Source organism: Eublepharis macularius, chromosome 15, assembly GCF_028583425.1.
Source record: "Eublepharis macularius isolate TG4126 chromosome 15, MPM_Emac_v1.0, whole genome shotgun sequence".
NCBI classification, from domain to species: Eukaryota; Metazoa; Chordata; class Lepidosauria; order Squamata; family Eublepharidae; genus Eublepharis; species Eublepharis macularius.
Window position 1 is genome coordinate 53,566,796 of NC_072804.1, and position 16,904 is coordinate 53,583,699.

The 16,904-nt window shown below is 48.3% G+C and overlaps 1 protein-coding gene across 2 annotated transcripts; it reads left to right on the plus strand.

The window, feature by feature from the left end:
- Nucleotides 1–2,863: 2,863 nt before the first annotated feature.
- CCDC97 (coiled-coil domain containing 97) lies at nucleotides 2,864–10,155 on the plus strand. 2 transcript variants are annotated; one of them, XM_054998732.1, is made up of 5 exons: nucleotides 2,864–2,944; nucleotides 4,309–5,268; nucleotides 7,925–8,185; nucleotides 9,035–9,164; nucleotides 9,443–10,155. In XM_054998732.1, the coding sequence occupies exons 1-5, from the start codon at nucleotides 2,872–2,874 to the stop codon at nucleotides 9,555–9,557; spliced, it is 1,539 nt and encodes a 512-aa protein (XP_054854707.1). In that variant the 5' UTR covers nucleotides 2,864–2,871; the 3' UTR covers nucleotides 9,558–10,155. The 2 variants fall into 2 exon arrangements, with proteins under 2 accessions (XP_054854707.1, XP_054854709.1); XM_054998734.1 differs by having other exon boundaries at nucleotides 2,874–3,024.
- Nucleotides 10,156–16,904: the final 6,749 nt, after the last annotated feature.

Sequence of the window (16,904 nt, forward strand, 5' to 3'; positions counted from 1 at the left end):
CTGTTTCAAGGTGGGAATTGCCTATCAGCCACGAAGCTCACTAGGTGAGGACCTTGTCCGCTTTCCTGAAAAGAGTGGCAGGTGCCACATGGGAAGAACCACACATGACATGTCAAAAAGCCACCTGTGGCTCCAAAGTATCACTGCCCTAAACTGTCACTCTACCTACACTCTGCCTCCAGGAGTACTTTATCCAGTTGTACATTCTGCATTTTGCTGCTGGTGAAATCCTTTGCGACATACAATATGCTGCTTTCTCGGAGGTCCTGAGAAACCTGGGGCAATTCTCTTTCCTGGGACAAGGTGTGTGAGAACTCTGTTTCCCTCCATCCTCTTGTTTGCAACCAGCAAGCAAGGATGTCTGTATGAGATGCATTCTATCTGCTCCCATATTTATGGCAATGAAATACTGCAGTATTGACAAACAGAGCCAGGCCTGTGTGTCCTTTACCTCCCTGACTCAGTCCATAACGATGGTGTTTGTCAGCGTATGAAATGTTGGTTGGCCATGTACAGCTGTGAGGATGGGGGAGGGAAGGGGAGGGCAGCAAGAGTTAACTGTCATGGCCTGGGCAAACCTAGGCCCATTTGTACAAAGGCAGTTGTGTAATTGCCGTTGAATCTTGACCCACTTGTATGCAAAATGACAGCGAGAGGCTGGGCAGGAGTGTTCGTGCGCTTAAAAGATGTGGAAGACGCTTCCTTGATGCAGCAGCAATCTGTATCTTACCCCACCAAGTGGAACAGGTTAAAACTTGCACCAAAAAGAAAAGGTTTTGCAACACCAGATTTAAATTTACTGCACTGTGCGTGTCCACAAGCCAGAGACCAATTTCTGAGATGAAGAGTTGACAGACATATGCATGTTATGGGCAGTATTTAAAACATTTGTATCTGGCTCTGTGCTGTTGCAGTGGCTTATGTAGAAGTCTATTAAACAAGTCAGCATGAAAATTTACCATTAGTAGAAGGGAATGGAGGGTGTAACTATAACCTGAAAGGTAGATGGATTACAGTACTACCTGTAAAATAGTAGAGTCCAGTAGCACCTGTATGACTAACCCACTTTATTGTAGCATAAGCTTTTGAGAACCACAGCTCTCTTTGTCAGATGCATCGTGAGATGCATCTGACGAAGAGAGCTGTGGTTCTCGAAAGCTTGTGGTACAATAAAGTGGGTTAGTCTTAAAGGTGCTACTGGACTCTACTAGTTTGCTACTACAGACTAACACGGCTAACTCCTCTGAGTCTAGTACTACCTGTGGGCCTATGAAAAACTTCAGTTGCAAGATTCCAGAGGGGGGAATGCTTTAGTCTGTTGCAACAAAACTAAACGGGAATCAAGTGGTACCTTAAAGAGTCGCCATTTAAAAATTCCAGCATGGAGTGGGCTAGTCCCCAAAAGCTTATGGTGGAATAATAATTTTAAAATAAGGGTAGTCTTCAAGCTGCCACTAATTATTGTTTGTTGTATTCCAGTCCAAGGTCAATAACCTAATCGGAGTGGGTATCTCCCACTCAAAAGTTGCAACTTGAAGGATAAGTACTCTTTGCAGTGAGCTATACATTCCTGGTCTCTACTAAGCCCAGAGAGTGGCTACTCAGTGTCAAATGGACATCCACACCATAATTTTTTTTTAAAGTTGAATGGGAGCATGGTTTGCTACTGCAGTCATTAGGCTGCATTTGCAAAGGTTTTATAGCATCCTCTGAGGTGTGGATAAGGATATCAAATCACCGTCCAGCCCTGCTCACTACCCAGCACACGAGGGTCTCTGGTAACTTCATTAACAGGTCTTTACTGCTTCCAACTGGGACCCTTGCAGATGGAGAGTAAGACACACAAGCAAGACCTAAGCGAGGCCCCTCCCATTCAGGACCCGAGGGGGGGGGGAGCAGAAACTGGCTTTTGAGGGCTCACATATATATACATCAGTTTTCTCTCAGCCTCCTTTTTTTCTCAAAAGCAGCACAACTTCACCCAAATCAGTATGCAAATAAATGGTTTGGCTGATAAGAAAGCTCTTTCTTCTCCCAAAATCTTTTGTCCATTGTATTCCGTTCTTATTTAACTAAATGCCCATCTTCATGGTTCAATGGCCTTCTCCCTTCTCCGAGTCTTTCCATCTTTCTTTCTCTCTGCTAACTTTCTTTAACCTGAGCCTGCCTTTCTTCCGTCCTTCCTTCTTTCTTTCTGCTAACTTTAATATGAGCCTTCCTTTCTTCCTTCTTTGAGTCTTTATTTCCATCCTTTCTTTCTCTCTCTGCTAACTTTCTTTAATCTGAACCTTCCCTCCTTCCTTGAGTCTTTATTTCCATCCTTTCTTTCTCTGCTAACTTTCTTTCATCAGCCTTCCTTCCTTCCTTTCTTCCTTCTTTGAGTCTTTATTTCCATCCTTTCTGCTAACTCTTTCATCTGAGCCTTCCTTCCTTCCTTCCTTCCTTTCTTCCTTCTTTGAGTCTTTATTTCCATCCTTTCTGCTAACTCTTTCATCTGAGCCTTCCTTCCTTCCTTCCTTCCTTCCTTTCTTCCTTCTTTGAGTCTTTATTTCCATCCTTTCTGCTAACTCTTTCATCTGAGCCTTCCTTCCTTCCTTCCTTCCTTCCTTCCTTCCTTCTTTGAGTCTTTATTTTCATCCTTTCTTTCTCTCTCTGCTAACTTTCTTTCATCTGAGCCTTCCTTCTTTCCTTCGTTCCCTTCCTCATGTTTCAATGCCTGCCTGCCTGCCTGCCTGCCTGCCTTTCTTTCTCCCATACGAGGACAGAATCTTCCCGGAACCCATGGTTCCGGTGCCACGTTTCCCTCAGCTGGGGACTCTTTTCCTTTGCGCCCGGCAAGGAGCGGAAGTGCGCTCTGGGCGCCTGCAGCCGATGGTTCACGAAGGAGGCCGCCCGAGCGGGATGGAAGCGGGCGGGGGCCCCCCTCTGGAGCCGCGTTCCCCGGGTGAGCCGCCCCCTGAGGCGCTTCTCTCGCTGCTGGGACCGGGGAGGGCGGTGTTGCAAAGACACGGGTCCCCCTGTGGGGTGAGTAGGTTGGCAAGCCTCCAGGTGGGGCCTGGAGATCTCCCGGAATTTCCAGGCCATCGAGATCAGTTACCCTGGAGGGAACGGCTGCTTTGGAGGGTGGACTGTGCGGCATTATACCCAGCTGGGGTCCCTCTCCTCCTCAACCCCTTCCCCCTCCACCCACCACCCCCAAATTTCCAGGAATTCCCCAGCCTGGAGTTGGCAACCTTATGGGTCGGATGGAAGCTTGGAAGGGGGTCCCAGTTGTTTGCCATTCCTTATTAATGACCCACCTGCATGCCCGAGAAGAGGAATTCGTAGCAAGCCTCCCTTTATTTTTTTGTGTTGGGGAGAACCTGGAGGTCTTAATGGTTATTGTATTTATCAGTGGGGAAAGAATTCTCCTCCTCTGTTCCCATATCCAGTTGTTCTCTTAGCATTTTAGTTAGGGCTGCCATCCCTCTTTCCTCCCGCCTCCACTCTCCACCCCCGTTGGACCGCTAGAAACTACAATTGCCAGCTCCCACACTGGGAAATTTCTGGAGATTTTGAGGGTGAATGGGGTTTAGGAGTGGAGATACAGCAACAGGTTATAATGCCATAGAGTCCACTCCAAAGCAGCCCTTTTCTCCAGGGGAACTGATCTCTGTGGCCTGGAGATCAGTTCTAATTCTGGGAGATCTTCAGTTGCTACCGGGAGGTTGGCAACTCTATTAGAAACAAATCGGGGGGTGTTCTTTCCTCTTGTTGCCTCTCTTTGCTGCTCTGTAGGGTGAGATGAATGAGAGTGAAATGAGCATTCCCCCTGATTGATACTGGCAAGCAATATTGGAGACTCATTTAGAGTAGTTAAATATGTTCTGTCAGAATCAGCTGCCCCTGTTGAGTTTCCCACCTGCCTTGCAGCTTTTGAAGCAAAGAGTCACCAGTTTGCAAGGGCAGGGGAAGGGGGAATGAAACAGTGAAGTGGCTTGCCTGAAATGGGACTTGAACCTAAGTTGGGATCAGAACTGGTCAAAAGGCTTATTTGCCAGGAGTCCATTGCAAAACAGTTTCTTCAAAAGGAATAAATTAATATCCAGTGCAAAATTACATGTGTCATTAAGAATTAGGCACCTCTGCATTCATCTGCCGTTCATTCCAAGCAATCTGATTTTGGAATTCCTCTGTAGATATTAATGCCCATTTTCCCAGTTACAGTTTACTCCACCTGCCCCCTCCCAAGGGTAATTCTTGGGGCCATACACACCCTTGACCTATGATAACGACAAGCACTTACAAAGATTTCTTCTGTCTTTCCAGATGTTAACTCCCTAAAGAACATAGAAGAAAGGAAACTAGATTTCCCTGCTGCTACAGAGCCCTCGGAGAGCTGTTTTTCTAACAAGGCTGAGTCTGGTAAACCATTTTGCTCTGAGGTAGAGATGGTAGAAATCCCAGAAACCCCGAAGAGAGGAAGGAGTACTCCTATGTCATCGCAGATCTCCTGTGGGGCTGAACGGATGCCAGGTGTCTCGGACTCATACAGCTTTCAGGGGGGAAATTCCCCACTGCGCCAGCCTCTCTGGGGGGAAGAGATGTCTGGGACCCCTGCCCTGCATGGCGGCCTTTCAGACAAAAATGGAGTTTCTAAAATATCCTGTAATAGGGGGACACAGCATTGGAACACAGGCTCAGATCTTCTTGCTGACAAGTATGGCTCCACCAATATGTCCTCTCTCCTTTCCCTGTGGGGTGAATTCAAAACTCAATTCCCAGCTGGTGGGGCCATCAGGCCAAGCCACCAGGAGAATGGGAAGCCCGAAATGGGGGCTCCTGCTGATGACACCCCTGAGGAGGGGTCAGAGGAGGAGGACTCTAACACCAAACTATCCCACTGGTGGGATAGAAAGGCAGCATCTGTCAGCTCTGAAGAGCCGCTTCCTCAACCTACCAAGGATGATGATCCCGCTGTGCTAGCCATGTTCCATGCTGTGGCTAGCAGCTGCTTGGCTGTACGCAGCCAGCAGAAGGATGAGCCGGACTTCACGCTTGCCCAGAAATTGGCCATCTTACGGGATTTGTACCATACCAAACCCCTGGTCTTCTTAGAGCGCTTCCGAACAGCATTGCGGGAAGATCACCTGGCCTGCTTCCGCCACCTCTCTGGCAACTATGAGGCGGATTTCTACTGTGCTGAGGTGCGCAAGGCTGGCAGGAGCAAGACTCGCCATACCCGGGTGCGGAACAAGCGGTATGCAGCTCTGCAGGAGCTCATTAGAGGTACCGTGGCCTGAATCCCTGTGTTTTGTTCTCAGCCCTGGAGAAGATTGGCAGTCTGGTGGCGGAAGCCAAGGCTCCTAGGTTCGGTCTCTAGCTTTGCCATTGACTTCCACGTAGCTTCTTTCCAACTCTCTCAGCTCTTTCATGTCTGCTGTTACCTTGCTTGTGGGTAGAGTTGCTAACTCTTCTGGATGCTGCTGTAGTTGGGCCTTTAAGAGCAGTTTGATACATTCCCAGTTTCCGCCTGAGCATGAATTTACCCAGTGGCTTTAAGAAAACTTCTGCTTCTCTGCCCCCTCCCCCTGCACCTCAAGTCTGCATTATGACTGGTAACGTGGGATCACCTTTCAGGGTTGCGTTATTCTTTTCAAGGCTGGTTTAGCTGCTGCTGCGGGTTGTCAGGAAGGAGCTATGCTGACTAATCCACCCCCATCCCCCTGGTCCCTGGCAGTCTTTGTTTTTAAAAAATATTTTACCCTAACACATAGAATTCTATCTTACAAGATTTTCTTTCTTGTTTCTTTGTTTTTGTGGGTTTTTTTTAAACAAACCCATCCCCGCAAAAAGCCCTCAAGGAACAAGATCAGTTTTTTAAAAAAATGGCATACCAGGTCATCACCTTTTTAACTAGTTCAGCTCCGTTACCTGACTTGCATTGGAACAACTACACCATAACATGCCCTAAGAAGAGCCTGTGGCAGCTCCATCTATTCCAGCATTCTGCTTCTCTCAGTGGCCTACCTGATACCTCTAGGAACGCAGAAACTGGGCACAAAGGAAACATTTCTCTGGCACTGCTTTCCCCCTGGCCCTTAGCAACTGGTATTCAGAGGTAGACTGCCTCTGAACGTGCAGGTTCCATTTAGCCTTCAAGGCTAAAAGCTAATAATATCTATAAAGGGATTATTGTCGGAATATATGAATTCCTGTCCAATGTCATCCATATGTATAGGTTTTGGAACCTATGTGGGCTATTTTGTGAAACCGTTTATACCATCAAGATAGTCATCTATAAAGGATACAACTGATTTCATAAATAAATTACAAATAGATAAAATTGAAATGGAGATAATCAGAGCTTTTTTTCAGCTGGAACGTGGTGGAACAGAGTTCCGGAACCTCTTGAAAATGGGCACATGGCTGGTGGCCCTGCCGAGCGGCTCAGAGGGCAATCTCAACTCCCCTCTGTCTGGAGATCAGGGGGCGGGGCCACCAGCCATGTGACCATTTTCTCCAAGGGCAACCCACTGAGTTCCACCACCTCTTTTCCCGGAAAAAAAAGCCCTGGAGATAATTCTGGTAACTGTAGATGTGACATCTTTGTATACAAGCATTCCACAGGATGAGGTTTAAAAATACTTGAAAATACGTTACGTAAGAAGCAACGATGTTCTCCATTGAAAGAACTTGCTGAGATACCTATAGCAAAAAACTATTTTAAGTTCAACCATAAATTTTACTGGCAAATTAAGGGCCTTGTGATGGGGTGTCCCATGGCCCCTGAGATTGCAGACCTTGAACAGGAATTAATTTATTGCAACGATAATCCCTTTATAGAATTCATCTTTAAGTGGTGGAGATATATAGATGATATCTTTCTCATACGTAGAGAGTGTGCTCAAGCAATCGCATGTTAGAGTGGAAGGGAAGAAACAACCTGCAACTAGAAAACCAGCGCAGCAAGCAAAGAGCTGGGCTATACCATTCCCCCCTGATGTGCTAGATTTCTGCTTACAGGGGGTTCTGTCCATGCACATAAGCATTCCAATGTGGCATTCCCTCCAACAAGCAGGATGGTAGGAAGCTTCTATGCACAAAAAAGCATCCTGGCAACTGGATATGTTCAAAGTATTTCATGCACGTTATCTCAAGGGAGGCCAGCATCATTACCCCCACCCTGGAGTTCAGGCTGTGGGGACAGCCTCTTGCTCCAGGCTATGGTGGTGCGACTGCCATCAAATCCACATCTGGGCAGTGCAATTGTGGCAGCGGACAGCACCATCAAGTCATAGCTGACTTATGGAGACCCCTGGTGGGGTTTTCATGACAAGAGACTGAGGTGGTTTGCCGTTGCCTGCCTCTGCAACCCTGGTCTTCCTTGGAGGTCTCCCATCCAATTCCTAACCAAGGCCGACCCTGTTTAGCGTCTGAGATCTGACGAGAGCAGGCTCATCTGGGCTGTCCAGGTCAGGGCATCTTTCTCATAAAAGCTGATAATAGACATCCTCCACCTCCGTGAATTTGTCGAATCCCCTTTTATAGCCATCGAGCGTCCAGTGGCCGTCCTCCTGTCTTGGGAGAGGGGCCTTGATTCGGTGGCAAAAGACCTCTTTTGTATGTATGAGGTCCCAGGTTCAATCCATGGCATTGCCAGTTAAAAGGACTCGGTAGTAGGTGAGAGTAAAGACCTCCAACTACAGATGCTGGAGAGCCTCTGCCATCCGACTTATCCTACAGTCTGACTTTTGCTAAACCTACGGTCTGACTTATCCAGAGGCAGCATAGTGTGTGAGCAAACAGGATCAGGCAGAAACTGCAAGCCAAGCCTGCTGCTAAATGCAAACAAGAAAAGGGCAAAATATCATTGGGAATCTCTCCCTGCTTTCTTCCGGCCACTGGGCGTGTTGCATGCCGGTCTCTCTCTGCCCCTTTGCAGGTGGGGAATACTTCAGTGACGAGCAGATGCGCTCCCGAGACCCGCTGCTTTACGAGCAGTACATTGGACGGTATCTGAGCGACGAGGAGCTGCAGGAGTTGGGGGGCTGCAAGCTGGAGGCTTCCTGCACTCTCTCGGGCGCCCTGCTGGATTCCTACCAGGAACGGGTCATCCAGCAGCGGCTGCAGGTGCAGCAAGAGCAAGAGGAGGCCTGTCTGGAGGAAGAGGAGAGCGAGGACAGCGAGAGCGATGAGGACGAAGGTTGGTTGGGAGGGGAAGTGAGATTTATTTGTGTATTTACTCGCTTGCTTCATTCCTCCGTTCTGCCCAAAGCCGCTTGTGTTGTTCTCCCTTTCCTCCATTTTTATCCTTACAACCACCCTGCGAGGTAGGTTAGGCTGAGAGCGTGCAACTAGACTCAGCAAGCTTCCATCGCTGAGTGGGGATTCAAGCCTGGAGCCTCATCTGACGCTCTAATCACTGTACCACTCTGGTGTCTAGTGGCTAGAGCAACGCCGTGGGAGCCAAGAGTTCCAGAAAAGCTCATCCGGGCCGAGTGGGGAGAGGTCTGGGAGGCCACTTCCTTGTCCCTGGGACAATGTAGGGTCTGTTGGGTGGAGCTGGAGGCAAGGGTAGGGGAAAAAATAGGACTAAGGAATCCCCTGGACCAGGAACTAGGGCCTGTATTTGTATCATTTCCTAATGTTAATGAATGCGCCCTAAATCCTATGTGAGCTAAAAATGAGTGAGAGTTCTCTGCCCCAAGGAACTTGCAATCCATGTGTTCCGTTAGGGAACTGTAATGCTTGAGTGTCATCTCTGGAATGGGAGAGCATCAAGTAGTTTTTTTGGAAAGGCAGAAGGTTCTAGTGGCTAGAGCAGAGTCTTTGTAGGGGGGAGGAGAAAAATCATGGGCCAGGTGTGGAATCTGGCTGGGTGGGTTGGAGGGAAAGGAAGAAGATCTGACGGCTGGGAGCTGGGACTCTGGTCTCGCATGTTGGAGAGTAACAGGAGTTTGTGGGTTGGAGGGAGTCAGAGAGCGCTGAGAACCAGGGCCGGACCCTCTCTTCACCTCCGGGACGGTCACTAGTATGTGTTCTTTTTTGCTAGCCATGGCGCCCAGCCACGACACGGACGACTGGGTCCCGGACAGGGGAGAGAAAGCTTTCCTGCGGGAAGAGTTCACCAGCCGCATGTACCAGCGCTTCCTTGACGGCAAAGACCGGGACTTTGACTACAGGTAAAGTGGGGACTCGTGTGAAATGCATGGGAGGTAGGGTCGCTGTGTCTGGCTGCTCTGCCAGTCAAGGGACAGCAAAGGGCTGGTTTCAGCATCAGGCATCCATCGCTGTGTCGCTCAGCAGCCGAACACGTGAGCTGGCTGCCTGGAAAAACATTTCCAACAAAGCTGGCCTGGAAGTTCTGTCTCTCCTAGAGCAGAGGACCAACTGGGGGGGGGGGGGGGGCTGGCGCTCTCTTGGAGTAACTCCATTTCTGACCCTGGGTCTTCTCCCTTAGCGAGGTAGACGAGAACCCAGAGTTCGACAATCTGGACATCGTATCACGGGATGAGGAGGAGCGCTATTTTGATGAGGAAGAACCAGAAGATGCTGATTTTATGGAAGCGGAATAGATGGATCCGCAGTCTGAGATCCTAGACCCAGTGTGGAGGGGAGGGGTCCACCAGGATGTAACCAGGCCCCACACATGGGCACCTCCAGCCAGTTGCACAGCATTCGTCCTCCTGCACTGAGCTGCTCCGCCTGAGAGGACTTGGAAGAGCAGACCTGGATTGTTTTGGAGACTGGTTTCGTGCGATGTCTATAGCTTCTTCTGTATCCCAAGAGTGCCGCTGAAATTCCTTTCCAAGCTGCTTCCTTGTTGCTAAAAGGAGGACGCAACAAAAAGGGACAGTTGTGTTTTGCAAATGGCCACTTGCAGCCTAGGTCGTCCCTCACCTCTTTGGCTGTGGTGGCTCTTGCCTACGAAGATTCGTGCCGTAGAGAAGACACGGCCTTTAATGGGATTTGGTTTCCCCTCCCTTCCCTTCCCCAGTGTTGCTTTCTCCTTGGTCTGTAACCAAATGGTGTTGTGGCAAAGATGCATCTCACCGGATGGGTCAGGCTGGGACTGTAAACCAGCCGTTACTGCTGTGTTGCTCAGAGCTGAGTTCCATCCAGTCAAATTTTGTGCAGGTTTTTGAGGTTGAAAATAAATAATCTTTTGATTAATTGCTGAGACTCCTGAAAGAGGTGTGTATTTTTGTGTGTTAAAACAAGAAAGGTGTCTAGATTCTCTGGAAATTGTGTGTCTTTTTTGCCCAGCTATCCCAGCGAAGTGGGGCAAATGAATGCGTGAAAAGCTTTATACTGTGTCTGACCGCTGCTCCAATCCAACTCACTCGTGTCTACTCTGGAAGACACGTGGCTTTTCCCCTCCTCTTGTTACCTGAACTCTTTTTAATTGGAAAATAATAAAGAGTCCAGTAACACCTTTAAGACTAACCAACTTTATTGTAGCATAAGCTTTCGAGAGCCACAGCTCTCTTCATCAGATGCAGAGAGCTGTGGTTTGAAGAGCGCTGTGGTTCTCGAAAGCTTACGCTACAATAAAGTTGGTTAGTTGTAAAGGTGCTACTGGACTCTTTACTATTTTGTGACTACAGAATAACACGGCTAATTCCTCTGGATCTTTTTAACTGGAGATTACAGGGACTGAACCTGGCTGGGACCTTCCCCATGCAAAGCAGGCACTCTTGTCTCTGAGCTCCACGGTCCTTCCCTGGAAATTAGGAATGACATTCGTCTGGTGGATTCAGATGATCCCTCACACCCACCCTCTGCCCCCACCTGGCCGGGGGGGGGGCAAGGAACAGGGCTCCCAGGTGCGCTCCTGTGGCTGTACAATGACGTCTGTCCTGGGAGTGATGTCACTTCCTGGAAGTGACATCATCGCACAGGCCTAGGAGTGAAGAGGACAAGTAAGGTGCGTGCTGGGAGGGTAATTGAATATAAGAACTAAGTTGGGCCCCGGCTCCATTCAGCTGTTTGTCAGGCCTACCTGATGCAGGAGCACAGCTTTTGAAAAACGCAGGAACCCTGGTTTGGTCAGGAAGGCTCAGGGACTAAGAACTTAGGTACAGCTTGCAGCTGGAGCAAGGGAACGGAGCCTGGCATGAAGGGAGGGCTGACTGAGACCTAGGATTTCTGGGCTCAGTAAGAGAGAAAGAAGACCTTGTGAGCGCTGGGGGAGGAAAAAGGCAAGCCGCCTGGTTCTGTTTGTGTGTGTGTGGGGGGGGGGAAGGAGTGTGTCTAGAGCAGCAGCTTCTAAACCCTTTCTGTGATCAGGCAAAGAACCCTGTGCATTGTGTGTGTGGAGCGGGTAGGACCCCGGTGTGCTTTCTGCTCACCGGGGGTTCTGGAGCCATCAGCTTGTTCTCTCTCTCCCCATCCGGAGTGAAAACATCCCATAATATGCACAGTGCTCCCTTGTGGACTCTCATTCCCAGGACATGGCCTATTATCGCTGGTAGCCTGGACTCTGAAGCCAGCAGGGAGCAGCAGATAATAAGTAAACTGAGACCAGGACTCCAGGGTTCTGTCCACAGCTACCGGAGGGGAATAGTGCCTAGTGATTAGAGGTGAGGGTAGTTTGGGGAAAGTTTCCTTGGAACACTGAACTGTGTTGATACTGAGGGTTTCTCCCTTCCCCTCTCCTGTTGATCTTTGTGCTTTTTGGGGAGTCCCTTTTCTGAGTCTGCAGCTATCAGAGGCAACTGAAAAACATTAGCGATAGAACGCTCACAGACGGTGCTGTTTCTATGAGCAAAGCGAGAGGTCAATTTGGCTAAAACAAATTCAGTTCTCACAAACGAAGGGTTGGAGGCTGAGGATCTGGGAGCCAAGAAGGCTCTGTGGCCAAAGAGACGAGGGAGGGGTTTGAAGGCCACATGCTGACTTAAAAGGAGCCGGCCAGCTGTTTGGCTTTAGGCCTCTCATCTTTGTATGAATTAGCTGCTCCAGTCCTTACAGAAGTTTTCCTACTACAAAGCAATGGGGATGAATAGGAATTTGCACCGGGGGAGGGGGATGCTAAGATGGGAGAAGGCGGTGTGTCATGTACATGACGTGAGACTTGGGTTGAACATCCAAGGCCTCCCACCCACACCGCTCAAGCGATCCTCTCTATTTTCATCACCACCCCCACCACCCCCTTCTAGAGGAGACGGCTTTCGTGTGTTGCCTTTGCCAAGCTCCCCTCAAACGCTTGACTCACCTCCACCTCCAGCTTGGGGATTTCCATGAAAATCCTGGCTGCGTTCCTCTTTGGCAGGAACTTCAGGGCTATTTTTCTAAACACTCTGGGACTCTCTTGCCTCTCACGCTCCGGCCCACTCCGGCCTGATGAGTTATATCTTGGCTTGGGAAAAGCTGGTAGGAAGGAGGGTTCCCCTGAAAAGGGACATGGTGTGTATGTGGAGGGGGGGGGGGTCCCATAGTGGGGCTGCAATTACCAGATTTGTCACTAGATGGCTCTCTGCTATAAGCTCTCTTAAGTGTTTATAGTCCACCTGTTGGCAATGGGGGGGATTGTGTACATTTGTTCTTGCATACTTAAGAACTTGGGGGTGAATTGCATGTTCAGATGGCTCCCCTATGTAAAAAAAAATCTCTCTGTGTGTCTTTATCCTTCACTACATGGAAATCTAATACAACACAAATAAGATCAGTAGAAAAGAGCAAGTGTCCAGTAGCACCTATAAGACTAGCACAATTTGTGGTAGAGTATGAGCTTTCATGAGTCACCGCTCATTTCTTCAGTAGAAGAGAGCAAGAATCCAGTAACACCTATAAGACTAACACAATTTGTGGTAGGGTATGAGCTTTCATGAGTCGCAGCTCATTTCTTCAGTAGGAAAGAACAAGAGTATGAGCTTTTGTGAGTCACAGCTCACTTCTTCAGTAGAAAAGAGCAAGTGTCCAGTAGCACCTATAAGACTAGCACAATTTGTGGTAGAGTATGAGCTTTCATGAGTCACTGCTCATTTCTTCAGTAGAAGAGAGCAAGAATCCAGTAACACCTATAAGACTAACACAATTTGTGGTAGGGTATGAGCTTTCATGAGTCGCAGCTCATTTCTTCAGTAGGAAAGAACAAGAGTATGAGCTTTTGTGAGTCACAGCTCACTTCTTCAGTAGAAAAGAGCAAGTGTCCAGTAGCACCTATAAGACTAGCACAATTTGTGGTAGAGTATGAGCTTTCATGAGTCACCGCTCATTTCTTCAGTAGAAGAGAGCAAGAATCCAGTAACACCTATAAGACTAACACAATTTGTGGTAGGGTATGAGCTTTCATGAGTCGCAGCTCATTTCTTCAGTAGGAAAGAACAAGAGTATGAGCTTTTGTGAGTCACAGCTCACTTCTTCAGTAGAAAAGAGCAAGTGTCCAGTAGCACCTATAAGACTAACACAATTTGTGGTAGGGTATGAGCTTTCATGAGTCACAGCTCATTTCTTCAGTAGAAGAGAGCAAGAATCCAGTAACACCTATAAGACTAACACAATTTGTGGTAGGGTATGAGCTTTCATGAGTCGCAGCTCATTTCTTCAGTAGGAAAGAACAAGAGTATGAGCTTTTGTGAGTCACAGCTCACTTCTTCAGTAGAAAAGAGCAAGTGTCCAGTAGCACCTATAAGACTAGCACAATTTGTGGTAGAGTATGAGCTTTCATGAGTCACCGCTCATTTCTTCAGTAGAAGAGAGCAAGAATCCAGTAACACCTATAAGACTAACACAATTTGTGGTAGGGTATGAGCTTTCATGAGTCGCAGCTCATTTCTTCAGTAGGAAAGAACAAGAGTATGAGCTTTTGTGAGTCACAGCTCACTTCTTCAGTAGAAAAGAGCAAGAGTCCAGTAGAACCTATAAGACTAACACAATTTGTGGTAGGGTATGAGCTTTCATGAGTCGCAGCTCATTTCTTCAGTAGGAAAGAACAAGAGTATGAGCTTTTGTGAGTCACAGCTCACTTCTTCAGTAGAAAAGAGCAAGAGTCCAGTAGCACCTATAAGACGAACACAATTTGTGGTTGGGTATGAGCTTTTGTGAGTCACAACTCATTTTTTCAGATACCTTCACGAAAGCTCATACCGTACCACACATTTTGTTAGTCTTATCGGTGCTACTGGACTCTTGCTCATTTCTACTTTTGCAAATAAGAGTTGGCTAGAAATAATTTGTTTACTTAATTTATATTTCCCTGATTGAGTCCCAAAGCAGCTTTTCACATCATTCTTTCCTTCTCTACTTCATCCTCGCAACAAAAACCTTGTGAGATAGGTTAGATTGAGAGACGGAGAAAAGGGGAGAGGCGGGGAAAAGGGAAAACACTGCAGACCAGCCCAACAGAATTGTTGTAAATTGTAATTATTCCAGAAAAGCCACATGTGAAATGCCTTGAACACTCAAAGAGCCATACAGATGCCAAATCGTGCTTTCAGTGGCTACAATGAAACTGGGAGCGTTAATGACAGTTTATTATTCTTTTCAAATGAAGGGTTTGGTCAGGGAAAATGTAAATAAAATTAAACTCCCCTTTCTAGAGAGTTCCCCGGCCCTCCCCTGCTTTGTTGACTGTGAAATTAAGCGGAGAGAAAAGAGGTGGATGCTATACGCCGAGTCCTCTTTCTAAGATGTAAAATGTCACTTCTTTACGGTTATGATGTGGTTAAACAAAGGCACCTCCTCCATACATTTACCCCATCCTCACCTAATCAGGAATGCACAAGCTCGGTTGGTGTGCGGGGAGGGGGGTACTTCCTTTAGAAACAGGACAGGTTTGATTCCCTTGGACTAGGGTTGCCAGCTCCAAGTTGGGAAATTCCTGGAGATCTGGGGGGGGGGTGAAACCTGGGCCGATTCCAGATGACTAACCTTAAGTCGCTTCATGCCGCCCTCTTCCGGATCGCGACGGGGAAAATGCGAAATATCGCGTTTCCTCGCGTGAGTTTTGCGCGACGACGCGCAAAACTCGCGCGAGGAAACGCGATATTTCGCATTTTCCCCGTCGCGATCCGGAAGAGGGCGGCATGAAGCGACTTAAGGTTAGTCATCTGGAATCGGCCCTGGAGAAAGTGGGGTTTGGGGAGGGAAAGAACCTTGACATGGCATAAGTCCACAGAGTCCACCCCTAAAAGTAGCCATTTTCTCCAGGTGAACTGATCTCTGTGGCCTGGAGACCAGTTGTAATTCCGGGAGATCTCCAGCCACTACCTGGAGGCTGGCAACCCTACCTTGGACAGAAACTTGCAAGGGACGTCGATCCTTTCCTGGTATAAACCAACCTTGTTTTTTTGGCACCAATGCCCGTTTCTGCCAGCGCAAGCATTTCTTTTAGGAAGTTCTGTGTATGTAATATATATGCGTATATTTTTGTCAGTTACATCGCCAAAACAAGATCGCCTGCAGCATGTTTGGTGCGCTGCCGTTGAATAAGTGTGAGAAGTAGAGCCTCGCCAACCCGCCCCTGGGCCACGAAACTCCACTCCAAGGGAAGAGTCGTTTGTACTTTTAATGATATTATTAAAGCAAGCGATCTGGGAGGAGTGGCATTTCAGGCGGTGTTCCATGATCGCTGTAAGCATCACGTCTTCTGAAGGTGGATTCCGCAGCCTGTCGAAATTAAACAAGCTAGCAGCTGATTTTCTTTTTTTACTTTTGCTGGCTATGGAGGAAGGCAAAGGTGTGTGAAGAGGACGGCACAGGTGGAGGACAGGTGTAATGAGGGGCCCAAGATGCTCTTTTCTATTCATAGAATCATAGAGTTGGAAGGGGCCATACAGACCATCTAGTCCAACCCCCTGCCCAGTGCAGGATCAGCCTAAAGCATCTCTGACAAGTATTCATCCAGCCTCTTCTTGAAAACTGCCAGTGAGGGGGAGCTCACCACCTCCCTAGGCAGCTGATTCCACTTTTGAACTACTCTGACCGTGAAAAAGTTTTTCCTAATATCCAGCCGGTACCTTTGTGCATGTAATTTAAGCCCATTGCTTCGGGTCCTACCCTCTGCTATTCCTTATCTAAAGGGATACTTGGATTAAAACTTCAACTCCCAGGTCTTTTGTGCAGGCCTCTGCAAAACTATGCAGGGATTTCCACCTGGTCTCCTGACAAACCGAGTCTCGGTGCTGGGACAGGTGGTAGAGGGACACAGGAAAAGAAATAACTTTAGAGGGGAAGCCATTCAACAAATCTGAGCCACACTGGCTCTGGCTAGGCAGTAGTAACAGCCACAGCGCATGAATACGAACTGGGCACGAGGGAACGTTCACACACGCTTGGATGTTTAGCAATGAATTGTATGTACGAATGAGCCACAACGGCGGAAAAGCTGCAGCCACGACTTTCCTATCGCTTCCAACCGGATCCTTACCCTGGAGGCTGCTGCAGATCTTCAGCTTACGAGGTCTCCTGCAACCCTAGGTGTGAATCAGGCCTGAAATAGAAGTTAAAGTGAAGCTGGGAGGCTGAGGATTTCCCTGGCTCTTGAATTGTTGTGTTCCTATTGGCATTTGCCAAGTAATGTCCTTCCCGCCTGCTGCAGAGGAAGCGTGCTCCTTCACGGAGGCGCAGAGCCCAGGGGACCTTTGGAATATCCTCGCACCACTTCACTGGCCACACTCGTCCTTGTTGGGAACGCACTTGAATGCTTGCACATCCGTGCAAATGCTGAGATAATGCAGCCTCTTCGTTTAGCACACCCATTCTGGCCAACCTCTAGGGATACCTCCTCTCTCCCACTCTCAGACAGCATCCTCTTTTCCGTGACCCTCAAGAAGAAAGGTTTGAGGGGGCAGGGCCAGCCCTAGCAGTGTGTCAAGGCCCGACAACCGTATTAATCCTCTAAAGACTAAGAACTTCCTGACCTTTAGACCATTGTCATCTTCTGGACATGGAACAGGGGTCACTGGGGGTGTGGGGAC